The 21,895-nt window shown below is 41.4% G+C and overlaps 1 protein-coding gene across 2 annotated transcripts in view; it reads left to right on the forward strand.

Moving 5' to 3' along the window:
• ANO6 (anoctamin 6) overlaps positions 1-19,586 on the forward strand; it is a 65,363-nt gene extending 45,777 nt beyond the window's left edge. For both annotated transcript variants that reach the window (XM_081928958.1, XM_081928959.1), the window contains exons 11-20: positions 1,155-1,300; positions 5,679-5,756; positions 8,383-8,608; positions 9,427-9,596; positions 11,222-11,319; positions 12,029-12,159; positions 13,092-13,297; positions 15,209-15,411; positions 16,086-16,191; positions 18,169-19,586. In XM_081928958.1, coding sequence (XP_081785084.1) covers positions 1,155-1,300; positions 5,679-5,756; positions 8,383-8,608; positions 9,427-9,596; positions 11,222-11,319; positions 12,029-12,159; positions 13,092-13,297; positions 15,209-15,411; positions 16,086-16,191; positions 18,169-18,375 — 1,571 coding nt within the window. In that variant the 3' untranslated portion in view covers positions 18,376-19,586. The remainder of the gene's footprint in view (positions 1-1,154; positions 1,301-5,678; positions 5,757-8,382; positions 8,609-9,426; positions 9,597-11,221; positions 11,320-12,028; positions 12,160-13,091; positions 13,298-15,208; positions 15,412-16,085; positions 16,192-18,168) is intronic.
• Positions 19,587-21,895: the final 2,309 nt, after the last annotated feature.

Genomic DNA, 21,895 nt, shown 5'->3' on the forward strand with positions numbered 1-21,895 from the left:
TAATATGGCTTCTGGAAAAGGCCCTCATCTGCACAGTACTTTGATCATTTGGGTATATAAGGTGGTGAGACAATCTTTAGGCTATCCTGGTCCCAAACTATATAGGGCTTTATACACCAAAGCCAGCACCTTGAAATTTACCAGGGGACGTGGGAGGTGCTGTGGGTTAAACCACAGAGCCTAGGGCTTGCTGATCAGAAGGTCAGTGGTTCGAATCCCCACGATGAGGTGGCCTCCTGTTGTTCTGTCCCAGCTCCTGCCAACCTAGCAGTTCAAAAGCACGTCAAAGTGCAAGTAGATAAATAGGTACCGCTCTGGCGGGAAGGTGAACAGCGTTTCTGTACGCTGCTCTGGTTCGCCAGAAGCGGCTTAGTCATACTGGCCACATGACCTGGAAGCTGTACGCTGGCTCCCTTGGCCAATAAAGCATGATGAGCACCACAACCCCAGAGTCGTCCGCGACTGGACGTAATGGTCAGGGGTCCCTTTACCTTTACCTTTTCTCAATGAAAAGAACAGTAACAGCAGAGAAGGCTGCCTGGAAAACAGTGGTAACCTTCCCCTGCAATGTGTATCTCTAAAGGAGACTTGAGTATGTTTTAGGTCAGGAGTGGGGAACCTGTGTCCTTCCAGATGTTATTGAAGTACAGTGGTACCTCTGGTTGCGTACGGGATCCGTTCCGGAGGCCCATTTGCAACCTGAAAAGCCCGCAACCTGAAGTGCCGCGTCTGTGCAGGTATGTGGCGCGATTTGGCACTTGAGCACATGTGCAAGTGGTGACACCCGGAAGTAACCCTTTCCGGTACTTCCAGGTCGCTGTGGGATGGAACCTGAACAAAAGTAACATGAAGCAAACGTTACATGAGGTATGACTGTACAGCTCACATAATTTCTGGCCATTGGCCACACTGGCTGCTGTGAGTTCTTTCTGCACAAATAGAAATAATGGTGCATCACAAAAAGAAGACGATTAAGGTAAAAACAAAAAACAAAAATAGTTTCCACTGTTTTCCTTATAAACACCTGGTTGCCATTCCATTAACCAGCAAGATTTGACTCCATTTCTTCACAGATTGGCAAAGAAAACTAATAAACCTTGGATTCGTAATCCCCAGCAGCTAAAATTATCCTTGCTTAATCCTTCTTTCATCAGTTACTTTGTTTCTGGAGTTTTGGAAAAGACGGCAGGCTGAGCTGGAATACGAATGGGACACTGTTGAGTTCTTGGAGCAAGAAGAACAAGTACGTCCCGAATATGAAGCGAGATGCCATCGCGTCGTAGTGAACGAAATAACACAGGTCTGCATAGGTTTGTTTTTTGAAAAATGTGCTTGGAAATATTATAAGAAAAGTTCTTTGGACTCTATCAAGTCCAGTATTTTTGTCAGGAGCCAGATCTGTTTGTAGAAATGTATATCAGCTAAGCTGAATATAATGTAATACGGACAAAGAATCACTTTTCATTACTATGCCCTTGTTTGCTCGTATTTTTAAGAATGTTGTTGTTGATTACTGGTAGTTTTAACTTGCATTTTTTATGCTGTACCCTGCCTTGGTATTGATACCTTAAGCAAATAATATATAAAATAAAATATTACATAGATAGAACTCCAACCTCAGGAATTTTGGGTAGAAAGGCTTGGAAAAGCGTCTTCAGGAAACCTAGGGTTGTATTCACTGTTAGTAATTCTTAGCATAAATGAACAAACATGACTAACATAGGCTGGTTGATTTCAGTGGTTCTTCTCTGAGTATAACTTACCGTATTTTTCGCTCTATAAGACGCACCTTTCCCCTCCTAAAAAAGTAAGGGGAAATGTGTGTGCGTCTTATGGAGCGAATGCAGGCTGTGCAGCTTTCGCTGAAGCCAAGAGAGCAAGAGGGATTGGTGCACACCGATTCCTCTTGCTCTCCTGGCTTCAGGGATAGCCGCCCTTTGCTGGAGAGGCGTTGTGCAGAGAGGGAAAGCTGCGTTTGGGGCAAATGGAAAGTTGTTCAGACCCGTGCCTAAGAAAGCATGGATCAAGCAGAAAACCATTCGGACCCATGCATTCTAGTGTGGAAGGGTGGACGAGCTTTAAAGCAGACCGCTAACCCATCTGTTCACACAGACTGGCAGCTGCTCTCCTGGGTTTCAGGCAAGAGTTTTCCTAGCCTGGGAATTCATCCCAAGAGCCTCACACATTTAAAGGATATGCTCCACTACTGAGCTCTGGCCCTCGTTCTGTTATATTTCAATTACGTATTCAATTATATAATAGGTTTGTCACTGCCTGAGTACTGCACAATTTTAAATTCATAGTTCGGCTCTGCGGGGAAAGACCCAAACTTATTCTAATGACCTAGTAAAGTTCTCATATTAGAACTTTATTTCATCCTGGAAAGGAGGCTGTTCTGAGGGCAAGTCTCGCCGTCAATAAATAAGGCTCATGTCATCAGCCATAACTAAGACTCAAAGGATATATATCATAGCAGATTGTAATTTACGTGGAAGATTATGGAGTAAAGGGGGATAGTTTACAATGCCTTCCCATAACCTCCATCTGAAATGAGTTGATTTATATTTTCTAAAGCAGGGGAACTATTTAATATGATGTTGGGTATGAGGCAGGTGCTTGCATAATATACTACAACACAAATCTAAAGCTATATGATGAAACAGAAAATCGCTCCATGACTGCAATGGGTGCCATGTGAACAGAAGTTTATTTATTTATTGTAATATTGATGCACCAACTTTTTTTTTTTTTAGTGTTTGTTCACAGGTGGTTTCCAAAAAAAACCAAACATGCACATGAAAATAAATCCAATTTTTACAATATAAAGCAATTTAAAGCTAGCTCTCTCTCTATATATATATATATATTTAAAAGTAAGAAACCTCCAACTAATTTTGAATAACAATGCTTTCACCAGCAACATTCACATGGCTTTTCTGTTCAGAGATACCTGAGAGGGACCCCTTTGCTTTGAGCAATACTTTTGGAAAAGGACTGACTGAGTGGTTCAGAGATCTGGTTGGCTAGAGAATGGTAGATTGACAGAAATGTCTGCAGAGCCTCTCTTGAATTCAAATGGAAGGATTACTGTAAATGTGTGTGAAACAGTATGTGGTTTTGATTTCATTTTATTTATTTTTTTGTAATCACTTGCCATTGTCCTTGGTAGGGCTGTGCCCTATTAGCTCCAGTGGAACAACCTCCCACTGCCTGGTTCTGAGCAGAGACTACTGCTGGAACTTCCCAGGGGACAGAATTCCTGATGCCTGGAATCCTTATCTTCTGAAGGACAAACTCTAGAGCAGAACTTATTGGCAGAACTTGAAACACTATGCAAGTTGTATGGGAGAAAGAAGCTCCCTGAGATACTCAGGGCTTTACTGGTTAAACAAAAACAATAGCTACTGTACTTTGAGTTGTCTGAAAGAGTCTGGAATTTGTTGCAAACAGTCGCAAATAGTTTTATTACCCAAAAATAGTGTGATGACTTTGTCCTTACTCTGAAAGAATGGTCAGCAAAAAAATGGAAGGTGGCTAAAATTTCAAGCTTAACAATATATATTTGGCTGAAGAATGGCAAGAAACTATTTTAATTTTAATTTTATGAGGAACAAATATAGTTTAGGTATTAAGAGTTTTTGTGACACATGGCTGGTACTGATGTTTATACACCTATGCATTAAATTCAATTTGCTAAATTGACCTAAATAAATATCTCACATGAGCTTTATCTCTTTCATTCTGTAGTCCAATATAGCAAGAATATTAATACTCATGAAGGCATGCCAGCTAATTTGCACCTAATATCATCTTCCCAAACATGGAGAATTCCAGATTAGCATTTATGAATATGTGGCATTTTTCCTACAATATTTTTATTGTAACATTATTATCCTCCAGTATTGAAGTCTAGCTTCAGCCCTTTGAAGAAAAATCTTTTGTTCTCCATTTTTGGTGCTGAAAAACAATGAAATTGTTTTTCTCACTGTTTTGTGCTTTGTTGCCAATTCTTTAATGTTTTTGTAACAGCATCATAAAGCATATCACCTACCACTCTCACCTAGGGGAAAACTGCTTTCAGGTTATGTTATGGTGATCAGATACCTATTTGTTATTGCACAGCGAGTATAATTTACTTTTACTTTTAAGTCAGTTGATTATTGACCTGAATGGGTCTAAACTGCTTGCATCTTGTGTTAAACAATAGCTAATGTTAGTAATAGATAATAGATAGATTTTTGAAGCTGCATTATTTTGAGCACTATTTCAAGCAAATCTCAGTGCTGTCTCTGCTTTCAGCAAAGGGAATTTTCTATAATCCTTTCAAATTGTAAGCTTTTCCTTTGACAGAAACTTAAAAGCACATTTTGCTTTTTACTTTTACTTAAAATCAAAAAGGTGGCAGAGCAACTTTTAAACTGATGCCAGGGAAGGAGAAGAGGCATGTCTGCCTTGGAACAAATCATTGTCCATGGATAAAACAGAAAATATTTGTGATCATTCAAGTGCAGGAGAGGTAGAACCAGACTCTGAGAGGGCAGTGTCACATGACAGCAATTCAAAGAAGTCAATATATTTTTCACAATATGTTTTTCATACATTTGGAAATGATCCACAGAATTACTTTAGGCATGGCCAAGGCTTCGGAACCTTTTCTCCTTTGAAGAGCATATCTCCAACGTATATCTAGGGCTAGTCCAAGACATTTTTGCCACCTGAGGCAAAACAGCAAATGGTCCTACCACTGCCATCACCCACACACTGACACAAATGTCATGGTGCCAAGTACCCAGTGCTGGTTGGCTTATTTTCACCTTCAGAGAGAAGATAGAGTGATCATAAATTAGATAAGTTGACCATTTGCTGCCCTTCCATGACACCTAAAACCTGTCGCCTGAGGTAACAACCTCTCTCTGTCTAACAGCAGGGCCAGTGTTGGGGGATATTGTGCACTGCTTTTGAAATTCCTTACAATTCCAAAAGCCTTTTCCTAAATTACATTAGGAGAGCTGTTGTTCTGAGAAACCCAAAGCTCCTTTAGATGCATGGAACTAGTTGCAGAGTTTTTTTTGGGGGGGGAGCCCATTTTTTTGAGGGGAGTATGTAATTTTAAGGGACGCGGGTGGCGCTGTGGGTTAAAGCCTCAGCGCCTAGGGCTTGCCGATCGAAAGGTCGGCGGTTCGAATCCCCGCGGCGGGGTGCGCTCCCGTTGTTCGGTCCCAGCGCCTGCCAACCTAGCAGTTCGAAAGCAGCCCCCGGGTGCAAGTAGATAAATAGGGACCGCTTACTAGCGGGAAGGTAAACGGCATTTCCGTGTGCAGCTCTGGCTCGCCAGAGCAGCGATGTCACGCTGGCCACGTGACCCGGAAGTGTCTTCGGACAGCGCTGGCCCCTGGCCTCTTGAGTGAGATGGGTGCACAACCCCAGAGTCTGGCAAGACTGGCCCGTACGGGCAGGGGTACCTTTACCTTTACCTTTATGTAATTTTAGCATGCTACACCTATCAAAACTAGATTCAACAATGCTCAGACAGGTTGAGGACGATATGGGAAGCAAAGTATTTTAATCTGGAAACGTAAAAAACACAAACGAACTGTTTTCCTGAAACACTGGGCTACGTGAAAAAGAAATGTGCATATTAACAAAGGGAATTCTTTCTCGATCCCCTTTCTTCACAGCAAGAAGAGCATATCCCCTACACAGCTTGTGGGAAGTGCGTGAGGATGACCTTCTGCACGAGTGCTGTCTTATTCTGGGTAAATTTTCCACAACTGCTGCTTGTCATTTATTTAGCTTCGTCAGCATGATAGATTCTGTAAAGCTTAAGTGGTTATGGCCCCTTCCTGAAGGACGGCTGTTCCTGTGGTGGACTCATTTCTCATGGCTGTTCTGCTTCAGAATTGCACAGGACTTTTCTTTAAAACGGGGGGGGGGGGGACAACTTGCTACATTAATACATTTCTGCACATGGAACTCTAATATCGGAGAAAGTTCCGGCCTGACATTTTAAAGCTTTTCATGGGTTATTTTTGTCTTAAGAACACTTTGAAAAACAGCCCTCCTTTCAAAGGAGACAGTGCAAGGCACTGTGAGAATTGAGCCATGCGAGCAACTGTGCCTTTAAACTGGATCTCAGAATGGCAAGGATTCCTCACTTTGTTCTCCCCCACCTACAAGAAAGCATCTTTCTTCCTTATGCCAGGCTTGATCCCTTACCTTGTCCCATTTCCCCTCTTTTTATGCTATCCTGCATTGAATTTCAGGTATTTTTGCCTAGCTGGACTTCTCTCCTGATGGCTCCATTTCTGGATTTCTGTCTCCTTACTCCCATCTCGATCCCCCATCTCTTCTGAACCCCCTTCTTACCTCTTGTGCATCAGCTTGAGTTCTTGGATACTTTGGCTCATTTCCTTCACAGGTTATATTTCAAAGGTACGTTTTAAAACATCTAAAAATGTTACATAAGTGCACAGCAGAACATGATACCAGCAGCTTCTATAATAGGACTCATGTTCCAGGGAGCTAAGATAGACAACGGCTGGCCTGGCACTTGGTAGAAAACATACTGTATTTTTCGGTCCATAGGGCGCACCAGCCCATAGGGCGCACCTAGTTTTTTGGGGGGGAAATAAAGAAAAAAAAATTATTTCCCCCCCCAGGCGCCCGAGCTTCCCCCAATCCCAGCCCCCAGAACAGGCAGCTCTCCACAAGCCGTGGGAGAGCTGCACGACTTCGCACAGCCCTCCCACGGCTTGCAGATAGCTTCCAGAAGCCTGCATTTGCCCCATAGGACGCACACACATTTCCCCTTCATTTTTGGAGGGGGAAAAGTGCGTCCTATAGGGAGAAAAATACAGTAACTTTTTTGCCATGAACTTGGTCAGTCCAAACCTTGTTACCTTTCCTGCCACTTTTTTCAGACGTGTTGTTCCAGGCATCTGGTTCAAAAGTGTGTTACAGATTACAGTGGAACCTCGGGTAACATACGATTCAGGTTACAGACGCTTCAGGTTACAGACTCCGCTAACCCAGAAATATTACCTTGGGTTAAGAACTTTGCTTCAGGATGAGAACAGAAATCGCATGGCTGCGGTGCAGTGGCAGCAGGAGACCCCATTAGCTAGAATGGTGCTTCAGATTAAGAACAGTTTCAGGTAAAGAATGGACCTCCGGAACGAATTAAGTACGTAACCAGAGGTACCACTGTAATGGGTCTTTTTCTACCCGTTTCATCTGATTAAGAGAGCAAAGCTGTGTGTCCTTTGCTCCCCCCCCCCCACCCCAATTCCAGCCTTAATTCAAAGGAGAAACTAAAAGAAGTCTATACAGCCATGGGGGGAAATGTGTGGCATCGTGGAAGAGTTTCAAAAATAGTTCCAATGTGCACTAGCCAATGCCAGTGGTAGGATTGTCATTAGCACGGCTGTAGATACAGCCATGGAAGTGCTACTGTAATCTTCCTCTTAAGGAACATACCACAGGGCTATGAGAAGGAAGGACATTGCAATGAGCAGAGGCAATTGGCAAAAGGAGGAAGCTAAAATTATATTCAGGGCTGGAGGGGTGAAATTTATTACAGAGTGCTGCACTGCATGCTATTCTTGTGTTCCTGTCTATCTCCCTTTCTCCACTTTTCCTTTCACGCTCCATTTCCAGTTCCCAGTGCTCACCTTTATGTTTTCTCCCATAGCAAATAGATATTGTGGATGCTGTTGTAGGAAATGTTTTCTGTACCAGAAATGAAGTAGAAGATTCATAGGTTGCCAGCTTTCAAGAAGTAAAATCCAGGACAACAAGTTGTTGAGCTTTTTTTTAGGAAGACCCAAGCTTTTTTCTGAGATGCTTGCGTAAGATCCAGGACAATTTCCCCCCAGAAATTCCCCCCAGACATCAATTCCGGCTTGGAAATCCCGGTACTGTCCAGGAAAATCTGATCATATGGCAGCTCTACGATTCAGCGAACCCATATTTACTGTTGGGGAAAATTTAATGTCTAAAAAAATGAGTTACGATTTGGGAGTTTAATTATGTTCAGGAAGTTTAATTATGAGAGGAATGAAATGCATTGTAGGTATATGCATCAGAATAATAGTATATTGATTGCTATATGCAATCAATCAGTGGCATAAAGGAAAGTGCATGTTAACGATTGCATAAACACTTACTGATACATTTAATCACACTTTTGAATAATGTATAAATCTAATATATTTGTATTCATAGTTTCATTTACTTTTTCTATAATTATATATGTTATTGTGTTTATATAATAAATTCATCAATTAAATATGTGTGTGTGTGCACGCTATATATGTGTATATATGTGACACATAAAATATATCATGCTTATTATATAGCAGTTATTTTGTTATTTGATTTCAGATCCTGCTCATTATCGCCTCGGTTATTGGCATAATTGTTTACAGGCTGTCTGTTTTCCTGGTGTTTTCCGCAACGCTCCCAAGGCATATCAATGGCACCGAAGCTATCCAGAAGTACTTGACTCCGCAAGCAGCAACTTCAGTTTCTGCTTCCATCATAAGCTTCATCATCATTATGATTCTGAACATGATCTATGAGAAAGTAGCAATCATGATTACTGACTTTGGTAAGATGATCTCTTGCCCCAGTTACAAAGCCTTTCAGAGTAAATGGAGAAAAGCGTTGTGTTCTTAAGGAGTAACTCAGCAAAACAGGATGCCTCTGCCATGTATTTGAAGAACTTTTCCCACCATTGCTTGCAATGACTTCTAAAGATTTTAAAGTTCAGGCTTTCTCAGTTAACAAAGAAATGACATTCAGCTCCTTGCCTAAGGAATCCTTCTATAGCCAGCATGAAAGATCAATTGTTTACAGCTGTATATTTATGAAACTGACAAAGCACGGAAGATTACTGTAATAATTCCAGCCTTATGAAAATGGATCAGCACTGCATAATGCATTCAATTACATTCGGTATTGTTTATAGATAGCGTAGTCATTTTCTTGTAAATAAAAAGAGATAGAATCACTGTTTGAAACCCTTCATGCCTTAGTAAATAGCGAAAACAGAGCAAACACTGCTGGTTTCCTTCCCATCCAGGTCATTTACATTAAAGGAGCTGTCCTATTTTGGTGCATCTAAAGTAGCTTCATTTTAATATTCTTTCATTTGCATCACATCAAAATGTTATGTTCATTATGTATTGAATCTGCTGGAGGCTTTTTGCATTGAGAATCGCTGCTTGTTCTTGTGTGGAAGAGCACATATTTCCCCCCTTTTTATAACACGTTGTCATGAAATTAACATAATGGCTACAGTATATTAGAGAACTCCAAATAATCTAAATTATAAAGATGTAAATTGTATTCAAGTCTACAACATACATATCTCTAAAGCTCTTCTCGAGTTAACCATTTCTCTCTCCCTTACCCCTTAAACTACAGAACTACCAAGGACGCAGACCGATTATGAAAACAGCCTCACCATGAAGATGTTCTTGTTCCAATTTGTCAACTATTATTCTTCCTGTTTCTACATTGCATTCTTTAAGGGTAAATTTGTAGGTTACCCTGGCGACCCTGTTTATTGGCTGGGGAAATACAGAAATGAAGAGGTATGAATGAACAACCTGCAGTCGGTTTTCCTCTCTTCATTTTTAAAAAATTTTCAGCTAGAAGTGTTAGGGTCAAACCAGATGTTACACATAGTTGGAAGTAACATTAGCCAAATATCATTTTTAAAGAATTTTTGTGCAGAAGGGAAAGCAGATGCTTAACCCTTTCCCGACTAACTGTTTTTCATGAACTTCAAAGTAGGAAAACAGACAGAAGATGAACACTGCTGCTGCTGCGCATTTCCCAGTTCCCCCTTCAAAAGCTTAATTTGATTTTTGAAAATCCCATCGTGGTAATATTATACATGTATGCGTGTAACATCTAGTTTGGCCCTGAATCTTGGCCACTTCATCAGTTTCAAGAGATACATGGGAATCAGTGATGGTGTTAAAGTTTGGTGGGATTGGGATCTCGCAATGGTAAACTGAAGAACTCAGCTTCACAGCTACCGCCACTCAGAGCTGAGTCCAAAGCCTCCAAGCTCATATTCCATCAAACCTCAGGTGCCATAACTTCTTGCAGCCACAGCTGATCCCCCTCCCCCTCAAAAATAACTTAACTGCAATGATTTAGGGAAGCTTTTAATGTTTGAAGGTTTATTCTGTTTTTAATGTTCTGTTGAAAGCCGCCCAGAGTGGCTGGAGAAACCCAGCCAGATGAGCGGGGTAGAAATAATAACTGATGGTGGTGATGATATGGTGATGGAGAGGCCTCACAAAATGGTCAGCGTTGCTTGAAATAGCAGATGATTTGCTTACTTCCCTTAATGGTTGTGAACACTGCAAATGGCAATACCACTGTAGACAACATGGCGCTGTTACTATTCCACACCTGTAAAAAGAATCTTTGGGGCTGCTTCAGCCCCTCCACTCTCCTCACCGCAACCCCACATAACTAAATTGTGAGAAATGTAAGTGCCCTGAATCAGATCAGGCCACTGACAGAAGCAGATAGGGCCAGCCCAAGACATCTTGCTGCCCAGGACAAAGGCAATATGGTGCCTTTCACTCTGCGATTCTTCTTTCAACACTGACAATAGGACACAAACCTGCACCATATCCGAGGACAGCAAGCTAACTTTTAGACCCAAGGCAGGCAACTGCAAGGCATTCAGAGCCCTCCAACTTCTTGCTTCACTGCCTAAAAGCAGGGCGAGTTCTGGAAGTAGGCTTCTGAGTGAGTGTCCTTGACTGCAAGATTAACTATATGCTATTCCCACACTGGTAATCAATTATTTTGGAGGGCACAGATTATGGTTAAAGGTAAATGTAGTTCTGCTGCAGACATTACACAAGTTTAACCTCTAAACTTTGTGGGCTGAAGACTACAGGAGCCATATGTAAGCTATTCTTTGCTTTTTGGAGAAAAAGTCTGGTATAAATGAAGCAAATTTATTTAAAATGAAGGTGTTACATTTTTTAGTAATAATCACCAATGTTAGATAGTTTGTGCATTTTTCTGAATAGTTATCTGAATAGAATGATGCTAAACAAAATATTATGCTAGTCTTTTTGAAGCAACAGAATATATTTTAATATGTTTTCATTAATTGAAAGTTTGTTCCCTGCGGCTAATGAGCTGGAAAAATTCATGTCCACCCTCCCCCTTCTTCTTCCAATCCTAGTGTGATCCAGGTGGATGTCTCCTTGAACTTACAACACAACTGACAATAATAATGGGAGGCAAAGCAATCTGGAATAATATACAAGAAGTGCTTCTTCCGTAAGTAAATAGTAAATAGTGTTGATAGCTAGGAGTCAAAGCCAAACCTGAATTTGAATACAGGGTGGTTGTTTTTAGTGAACCTGAATTTAAACCTCTTGGTTGCTTTGAGCTCACAGCAGAAGGCAGCCCCTAATACACAAAAAGCTGCAACTGATTTTTTTTTTTTACAAAAGCAGTTTAATGATCAGAAATTCATGAGGACTCCATAGGAAGTGAGAAACGGCCTCATCCAGTCCTACAGATTTAGGAAATAATAATGAGCAATGAGATAGTTGTGCCTTATTTTACTTTCTGAAACATAGGACTGGTTCAAACTATGACACTGAGTTACTTCTCAGAATGTTGGAAATTTTAAGAAACAAGTGGCAGTGGATTAAAGCAAGGTCCAGAAACATTAGTCTCCATCAATGGAAAACACAGCAACATGTGCTTTTGACCATGAAGAGGTCATGAATGGAATCCCTATTCTCTATTGTTTTGTCTCCATTTTTTAAAAAAAGGTAGAAAAATGAGGATCCAAACAGGCCAAATCCATCAGAACCTATACAGATGAAATAATGAATGGATCTCCCAGTGTAACATGTAGCTTGACCTTGCCTGTATCTGCCAGAAAAGCAAAGAGGCAGACTTAGCTATTCCATATTGGTCAAAAATTGCATGATTTCTACCATAAAAAATAAATCTAGCTGATGATCTCCATTCATAGGTGGCTTAAGAACCTGATTGGAAGATTTTGTTCAGCTTCACGGTCTGAGAAAGTTGTCCCTCGCTGGGAACAGGACTACCACCTGCAACCCATTGGCAAACTTGGATTGTTTTATGAGTATCTTGAAATGGGTAAGCTGGCTGCTATAATTCTCTTTAATAATTAACCTTCTATTAATAAAAGCAGAATGGGTGGATTCTGCTAGATTGGATGGCTGGACTATTCCTTTCTTTAAAAAAAATAAATCTGAACACAGAGTTTTTAACTGTGGTTGTACACAAGACATTAGAGTTGCACTTACCTGAGAGTAAATACCTCTGAATACAGTGGGGCTTTACTACAGAGTGAACAACCACATGGTTGTTCTCTAACTGTACTATTTAATGTTGCTCTCTTGCATATATATATATATATATATATATATATATGCTTTCGTAGATTTTCACGGGTACAGGAATGCAGGTTTTGGTGTCCTCGGGTGTCTTCCCGTGTAAAAGTTGGGGTGTCTAGGCGACGTTTCGACGAGGTCTCACTCGTCATCTTCAGGCTCGTCATCAGCACCAGCCTGAAGATGACGAGTGAGACCTCGTCGAAACGTCGCCTAGACACCCCAACTTTTACACGGGAAGACACCCGAGGACACCAAAACCTGCATATATATATATATATATATATATATATATAATATTTCTACACACCCTGTGTCTTGATTGGCATTATAAATTCCTTTTTACAATGTCGTTGGTTTCTTGCTGGCTACAGAGTGCAGATAATGAATGAAATGAATTAAGCATTACTCAAAGTAATTTACTCAGAGTGAATTAATGAAGGTGACTAAGATGGGTCCATTAGTTTCAATGGATCCAGTCTGAGTAAATCTTAGCTGAATATCACCCATAGACTTTGGATAACTTTCCCATACTTTTCTGATCCAAGAACCCAGCTCTTTCAAGTGATCTAGAGTAGCTCTGTTTAGCCACTGGGTTTGGCATGCCTGACTTTTGAAAGCGCACACAATGCTAATTAATATTTCACCAGTGTTTGTCACATTTCTCATTGGCAGTTATACAGTTTGGATTTGTCACTTTGTTTGTGGCCTCGTTCCCACTGGCTCCCCTTCTGGCACTTATGAACAATTTACTGGAAATACGTATAGACGCCTGGAAGATTACCACACAGTTCAGGCGCATAGTTCCTCAGAAAGCTCAGGACATAGGAGCATGGCAGCCCATCATGCAAGGAATAGCTCTTCTTGCTGTGGTGACCAATGTAAGTACAGTCTTTAAGTAGTGACAATTTGGGATCTGAAATGCCAAACAGTTATTTCCCATGGGGAAGTGTTCTTCAATCAGTTGTAATGTCCGTTCTCCACATTCTCACCTTCGAACAGTATGAAATTGTTGACATGTTAGATGTTCTCCATTTCCTTGAGGAATGAGAAGTCCGGCGACAGTGGTACCAATGGTTGGTTGGTTGGTTGGTTGGTTGGTTGGTTGGTTTTTTATGAGATACCAATTAAGACTCATGGTGCCTTTGTGATATCTGTTTGTATACAAGCTGACCATCTTGGGTTGTACTTTATTGCACATTCTATTTTGTTCTTATTTTGTATTGCGCTTTAAATTGTTATGACCCATTGCAAGACAATGTGTGATGACAGCTGGTATATAAATATTATAAATTAAATAAGCATATTCCCTCTGCTTTCTCTTTCTCCCTTTGAGGACAGGGTCAACAAACCCTACTGCAATGAAGGCTCTGCGGTAGGAGTTTCCACTCAATTAAACTGGCTGGTGCCAGGTTTAGTGTCCAAAATTTACTGCTAGCTGGCACCATGCTAGAGGCATTCCCCTTTCTCGTTCACACAGGAAGAGGGAATGCATCTTCTGAGATGCCTCTGGCGACACTAACTAGTAAGTCACTTTAAAAGAAATCTTGTATGGTTTTTCCCCTGAGTCGATGTTTTCTTCATCTAAAAAGTTCAATTGTTTTCAAATGGACTCAGGTGGTTTGATCATAGAACAGCCAAATAATTATTGCCTCCTAGGTTTTACTGAGAGCTGACTTATTGAAATTAACGGATCAAAGTTTGCCATGGCTATTAATTTCAAGTGGGTCTACTCTTGAGTAGAACTAGCACGGATTGCAACCCTTAGTAACAATAGCCACTGAAAATGCACAGTGGCCCAGAAAGCCTGACGGTCATAACCGCAGCAGAGGCTTTCTAAAATAAAAAAATAAAAATCCCCAAAATAGTTGATGCCATGCTTCTTTTACAGCAAGTTCCATTTCTTTCCACTTTATGGATTACTCTGCAAAACTGGCAGAACTTTAAGTGGATATTGTACAAAGCTACCTTGGCACTTAAGAGTTCATGCAGCAGAGCTGACATTGCTATATTCAGTTGCCAAGCATAAGCCCAGTTTTCATTTGTTCTGGGGTAATAGGAAAAGTGATCACGTCTTGGAACATTGAAATCAGATATTTTTTTTAGTGTGATCCTCTTTTTAAAGAAAACAGCCTACAAATGGTGGGGGGAGTTTATTTTTACAGAGTATCCAGAAGAATATATTCTCCTGTGTATGTCATCACGGCTATTGCACATCTGGAAATCATTTGAAAGAGGTGAAAGTTTATGTGGGAAGAATACTGGAGAGAGGGAGAGAGAAAGGCAGCGTAAAGAGCAAATAAGTTACACTGAATTGCAAATAGCGTTTCGCAATAACTCAGTGTTCTTATACATAGGAAAACTGGGAAGCGGGGGCAGTATTAGAAAGGTATAATATTGTGATCACTCAGAGGGTGTTCCCTACTAGCATGCATAAACCTGATTCTTAAAATCATTTCTGCAAAGCCACCAGGGTATTACATCAACAGTTTATTGCATGCATTGTGTGGTCGTCTGTCAGGGAAAAGCTGCTTATGTTTTATCCCACCCTCTCACCAGGGACACAGACCATTGCACATAGCCTGTTGTGGGTACAATCATAATGGAAACAGGGAGTTGAGATTTTTTTGCCAGCCAGAAACTGGAGAGATCTGGATGTGTTGCGCTTCTGTTTAGTACAATAATATATTTCCCATTTCCAGACAGATACAGGCACACACACTCTCTCTTTGTATAAAATTCTACCTAGATGCAGTTAAATCTTGCCTATTTCCCTCTCTTTTCAACTGCAGGCAATGATAATTGCTTTTACGTCCGATATGATTCCACGCCTGGTGTATTACTGGTCATTTTCCGTTCCTCCCTATGGAAGTCAGAGCACTTACTCCATGAAGGGGTACATAAACAACACACTTTCCGTCTTTGCTGTGTCAGACTTCAGAAACGAAAGCAAGCCAGCCGCTCTTCCCATGTTTGCTAACCAGACAACATGCAGGCAAGTCTATTTCACCATTTAAAATAGCATATATATATATATATATGGATATATACAATTGTACCTTGGTTCTGTAATGCCTTGCGAGTTGAACGTTTTGGCTCCCAAACGCCACAAACCCGGAAGTGAGTGTTCCAGTTTGCAAACGTTCTTTGGCAATCGGAAGTGGCACCTTGGAAGTCGAACAGACTTCTGGAATGGATGCCGTTCGACTTCCAAGGTCTGACTGTATACACTCTCTCTCTCTCTCTCTCTCTCTCTCTCTCTCTCTCTCTCTCTCTCTCACACACACACACACACACACACACACACACACAGATACGTGTCTTCACTTATACTTTACCTCTCAGCATTGTAAAGTAATAGTAAACAATGGCCAAAAGAGAAGATAAAAAAATAAGATTGTTTAGAGTCGACAAAATAATGCATTTCAGTAGATGTGATTTATCTGCATTTAGTTCTCATTATGGGACAGCTGCATATTCCTGCATTGCAGGGGGTTAGACTAGATGATCCTCAGGGTCCCTTCCGGGTCTATAATTCTACAATTACATTCTGCTTAACTTGTGTGTTGCCTTATCAGGAGAATGGGATGGATTTTGCTCCCCCTTCTGGCCTGAGTGCCATATTGCAGAGTCTCCTGAAATGATTGCTTCATTGTCTTTGACTGTTAGGTACCGGGATTTCCGATACCCCCCTGGGCACGAACATCAATATGAACACAATATCTATTACTGGCATGTTATTGCAGCCAAGCTCTCATTCATCATTGTCATGGAGGTCAGTATATTTCCTCCTAAAAGGAGTTTCTTCATCATTTTGTATTAAAAACCATGTCAGCATGTGTCTTCCATTCCTTCACCCTAAAGTTGCAGTAGTGCCCTTTGTATACCTTGAGTAAGCCCATCCCAGCCATGCAATGGGGTGAAGATTTCTCAGGCATGCTTTTCAGAAATTTCCTGGTGCAATCCTCATGAAAATCAATAAATTTGGGTGGGGGAGTTGAGGGGGGTGGGGAATCAGCAAACAGATTTTTCTGATCTCAATGGAAACAAAACTTGCCATGCAGTTTTGGTGCAGCCTGCCTCAATGGCATACATTTCGGAAGAAAAACATACAAAAATTGTGCAAAATGAAATCCTCATGAATGTCCTCCATCTGAAGCAAGTCTTCCCTTTCTCCAGTTCTTCCCTTTCTCCTCTACGGTGGAGGGTAGAAATATGCTGAGCAAATCTTGAATACTGTTTTTGGGGTGGGTTGTTGTTGTTTTTTGTTGTTTTTTGAACTGCCTTTCTGGAGACTGAGATGGGGGGGAACAAAAAGGCAAAAAGTTTGTGAATGCATTTTAAAAATTATGTTATTAGTAGCTATTTTTTAACTCTGTCTGTAAGGATATTAAACTCCACTAAGATCTCTGCCTGCCACCCTAGTTGGGAGTTAAAAGTAAAGCCTGCCAAAAAAGAAAAAAAACAGCCATTGCACAAAAACCCCGATTTTCGCCTTCACTTGGTTAACTATTTATTTTTTTTAAGACGTTTGTGTCTTGCTTAATTTTTTTTAAGACGTTTGTGTCTTGCTTAATTATTCACATTTCTAAGCAGTGTCCTTTTACATCAAAACAATCTACAAAAAATAGGACAATGAAGCAATAAACATTTATCACATAACTGGACTACCTCAAAGTGCCGGCTAGAACAAGAAAGTCTGATTCAGGCACCTGAAGTTCCGCAATAATAATTTTATAATAGTAATGGTTTTATTATTTATACCTCGCCCATCTGTCTGCAAGGAAGGGGCCTGTCTAATCTCGGTTGGGATGGAATCCCACAGCCTTGGGCCCACAACACTGAATGTGCAGGATGGCAGCAATGGTGCAAAACATAAAATACATTCGAACTTTCAGCTCAGGGAAACACTGTTTCTTCACAAAGGGAGTAAATAGGCAGCTAGGAAGCTGCTGTCCCCCCAGAGTCTGTCCCCAGGTAGGACTCCAATGAGGGTCCTTCTCTGTCCGTATTGCACAACCAGTGCATAGCTCTGTGGTCTCCGTGGTAGGTAGCACATTGGGATGGCACAGATAAACAGCTGCATGGCTGGCGCTTTCCTAGCAGGGAGCGGAGAGAGAAATAAATTGCCACCTGGGCATGCTCTCAGAAACTCTCTTAGCAACCAGCAGGAAACCTTAAAGAAACATTTCCCTTTGCCGTGCATTAGAGGTTGTTTCTTTGCATCTCCAGATTAGATCGATCCTTTGAATTGAACGTGAATGTGCAGATCCTCATGTGTCTGTTTTCTGAGTGCACGTAGGTCATATCTGCACTATGAATTTAAAGTGCTATTGTATCATTTTAAACAGTAATAGCTTCCTCTCCCCCCGAAGAATCCTGGGAACTGCAGTTTGTTAAGGGTGCTGTGAAATGTTGGGAGACCTCTATTGCCCTGCCACAGTTGCCAGAGTGCTATAACAATCAGTCTCTTTTCCCGGGGAATTCTGGGAATTGCGGTTCTGTGAAGGGAATAGGACAATTCTCTAACCTGACAATTCTCAGCACCCTTAAGAAACTGCAATACCCAGAATTCTTTGGGGGAAGCCGTGACAGTTAAGGTGGTGTAGCAGCGCTTTAAATGTGTTTTGCAGATGTGGCCTACAGAATTCCAGATTGCGGCAAAAGTCAATAACTGGGCAATATTACTCTTTTTTATAATGGTTGTATATTCTGAGTAGCTGACTCTGTTTGTGTTCCTTCCCCCATCCAGCATATCATCTACTTGGTGACATTTGCTATTTCACACATAATTCCCGATGTGTCAAAGAAAACCAAAAGCAAAATTAAACGGGAGAAGTATCTAATACAGACACTCCTGCATGAGAATCCTGTGAAAGCTATGAAGAAAAATATGGGGAGCATCGCCGACAAAATATTAAAAGGCGCAGACGGCACTTTCCGACCTAAAACTGAATAGAGACATGACAGCCTGACAGTGCCTAACCAGTGGTGTGTGAATCTTTCTTCCAAAACAAACAAAGGGATCGGACCAAAGACTTGGACCAAAGAACGTAATTGCAAAGGAAGAAGTGAATGCTTGTAAACAGAATGGGCAAGCATTTCACCATGGTTTTTGTTGGCTGCTATAAAGGGACTGTCCTAATCTAGACTTTTGTGGTGTGCCTTCCAGCTGTATGCCATTTGAAACCAAACCTCAGAAACCAAACCACTTGTCTTAAGAGCGACACGGCTTATTGGGACCAGTTTTGAATACTTTGATTGCCTTTATCAAACTGGGTAGAAATGGACACTGTGGCAAGGAGGGGAAACAGGGCTGCCTACTCTGGCCTCAGCCTCGAGCCCCCTCCGCTCAAATGTACAGTCTGCACAAAATGCATTTAAGCAAAATGACAATCCAAAGGTAAGGGGGGAAACCACTCTTGTGTTCCATAAAGCCTTAAGAGATATGTATACCGAAGGGAACACAGTAATGTTCAGCCAGGAATGGCCAGTGCAGTGGGGCAGCGACATGCCCCAGCTCCCCTGACAGCAGTGTTGCTGCTGCTCAATGGGGCAGGGCTGGGGCTGGGTGGCAGTGACGTGAAGGCAGTAGTAGAGCAAATCCAGTGTCTCCTTCCTGCATAGGCCCAACCTGACTGCCATGCTGCCCCATCCCATTAAGGAGCAGCTGAACCGACTGCTGTACAATCAGCCGCCTGGCTTTGCTGCCCTGCACTGGCTGCTCCTGCGTTCAGCATATTATGAAGGGATTTGCATCCCAGTCAGAGCCGTACTGCCACTGGCACCTCTGCTGATTAGAAGAGCCACAGAAGAGTGGACACTTCAGACCTGCCTCTGTTTTTGCTCTGTACTCTCTAATTTTCCACCTCTCATTTCCACCTGAATGTCCCTAGAAGTCTCTGGCAAGCAGTTCACAGTGCTAGCAGACATTACTGTTTTGCTTCATGGATCTATAGCCATTCTTCTGTTTCACTGGAATCCCAAGCTCATGTTGATTTCTGGAGAATGTTTGAGTGTTCAGCTGCCATCTTAAACTATTGAGCTTCAATATGCAGAGTGGAAGATCTTGCACTGGTTTGTAGTTCAGACTATGGACATGTCAGGCCTGATCAATGTAAAGGCACCACCAAGAAATATTAAATGGGATGGAGAAAGCCTTTTCAGTCATTCAGAATGCTGAACAAATATTCAAGTCCCAACTTCCAGACCAGGGGTCAGCAAACTTTTCAGCAGGGGGCTGGTCCACTGTCCCTCAGACCTTGTGGGGTGCCGGACTATATTTTGGAGAAAAAATAATGAACGAATTCCTATGCCCCACAAATAACCCAGAGATGCATTTTAAATAAAAGCACACATTCTACTAATGTAAAAACACCAGGCAGGCCCCACAAATAACCCAGAGATGCATTTTAAATAAAAGGGCACATTCTACTCATGTAGAAATGCACTGATTCCTGGACCGTCCGCTGGCCGAATTTAGAAGGTGATTGGGCCAGATTCAGCTCCCGGGCCTTAGTTTGCCTACCCATGTTTGCCTACCCCTGTTGATCCAATACACAAACACTAACCCCTCACTTCACTTAAGTGAACATAAACATGGATATGCAACCACATAGAAGAAGAGATATCTCCATGTGGCTGTGTATATAATAATTTGATTCAGATAGGTGAGTGTGTGTATCTACAAAAGCATGTGTGAATTCTGAGTTGCCCTAATACATTTTGCTGCTTGAGGTGAAGGACGAAATGGTACACCCATGTATTCTGTGTGCTGAAGGTGACCAGACTGGCAGTAAAAGTACATGACACACATGACTCTATCCTCCAACATCTCACCATTGAGCCTCACCCTCATAATCTGCCACCTGAGGCAGCTGCCTCCTTGGGCCTAATGGTAGAGCTAGCCCTGATTCTAAAGAGGTCAATGAAGACAATAGTCTGATGTGTAACTTGTGTCACCAGCAAAGGAATATTTAGAATGGGGTGCAGCTTTATAGTGCTTTATCACCAGAGGTGCCAACTTGAATAAAATGTTTGGGGGGGTGGAGATAATCCCTGCCCCACAAAATTGATCACAAGATGTGGTGCACGCACTCCATTTGAATGGCAATGCCCATCAACTGGGGAGGAGCTCAAATATTCTATGGGGGGGACGGGACAAAGGGACCTCAGCCCCTAGGGGTTGGCTCCTATGTTTATCACTGTTTCAGGAACAACTGGCTGGTATTGTAGGGAGTACATTGGCTCACAGAGCATTGAAAGTCTTTGTACCAATTGATTTTGCAAAGCTTTTGATTGATCTAATAAAGATTACAAATAGAGGTACCATCAGTTTAGAATATTTGACAGTAATGACTGCTTTATTAAGTGGTTTTTCCAAGAATAGACGGATGTGTTGATGATGATGAAGTGTGCTGTGAAACTCTGACCACTGACAACTTGTTCTGACATTCGAATTAAGAGACTTACTCAAAAGATCTATTGTTTCACTGTGTTAATTGTGTATCAGCTATGAGGCAATGTGGCTAACTTTACATTTAATATGTATTAGGGGAGCCATAAGTGTTACTTATATATGATTATATATTATGAATACAGAGTTGCAGTTTTGAGTAATTGATTTTGTTTTAATCATGGTAACAGAAAAGAATACTGATGTAATGCTTGCATGTAGATAATCTTCTATATTGCTGCTTCATTTTACCTCCCATCAATGCAATTTGTTATGTTGTATAATATGCGCGCACACCATAATGAATATGTTCCACAGATACCTCCAATGAGGCCTGATGCAATCTTATGCTCAAAAGTACATTGCACTGTGTTCAGTGGGTCTTTTTCCTCAGAGAGCAACTGGGGCTGCAATCACATGCACATTTACTGGGAATAAGATTCACTGAATACAACACAACCTATTTCTAGTATGCATGGGTAGAACGGTGATGAGAATATATAGCTTTTTTCAGATAGGGTGTCAACAAAGAAAAATTAGATATCCATCCCAGGTTCAAATCCTGAACTGAAATGACAGTTTCTAGTACAGTGGTGCCACGCAAGACGAAATTAATTCGTTCTGCGAGTTGTTTCGTTTTGCGATTTTTTCGTCTTGCGAAGCGCGGATTCCCTGGGTATTAACGGTTTTAAGGAAAAGGAAACAAACTCGCAAGACGTTTTCGTCTTGCGAAGCAAGCCCATAGGGAAAATCGTCTTGCGAAGCAACTCAAAAAACGAAAAACCCTTTTGTCTTGCCCGTTTTTCGTCTTACGAGACATTCGTCTTGTGAGGTACCACTGTATCCCATTTCATGCCTTATCTGTCTCTTATTTTTTCCTATTTGCAGACTACTTTACCTCCCCAAAATTCTGGATCATACCAAGTGTTATGCAGAGACTTACCATGAGGCATGATAATTAAAATTTCTGCACTATAATGCATATATTTTGGTTGATGTCCAGTGCTAATTATACTCATGTTAC

This window comes from Podarcis melisellensis (assembly GCF_964234715.1).
Source record: "Podarcis melisellensis genome assembly, chromosome: 10".
Lineage (NCBI taxonomy): Eukaryota > Metazoa > Chordata > Lepidosauria > Squamata > Lacertidae > Podarcis > Podarcis melisellensis.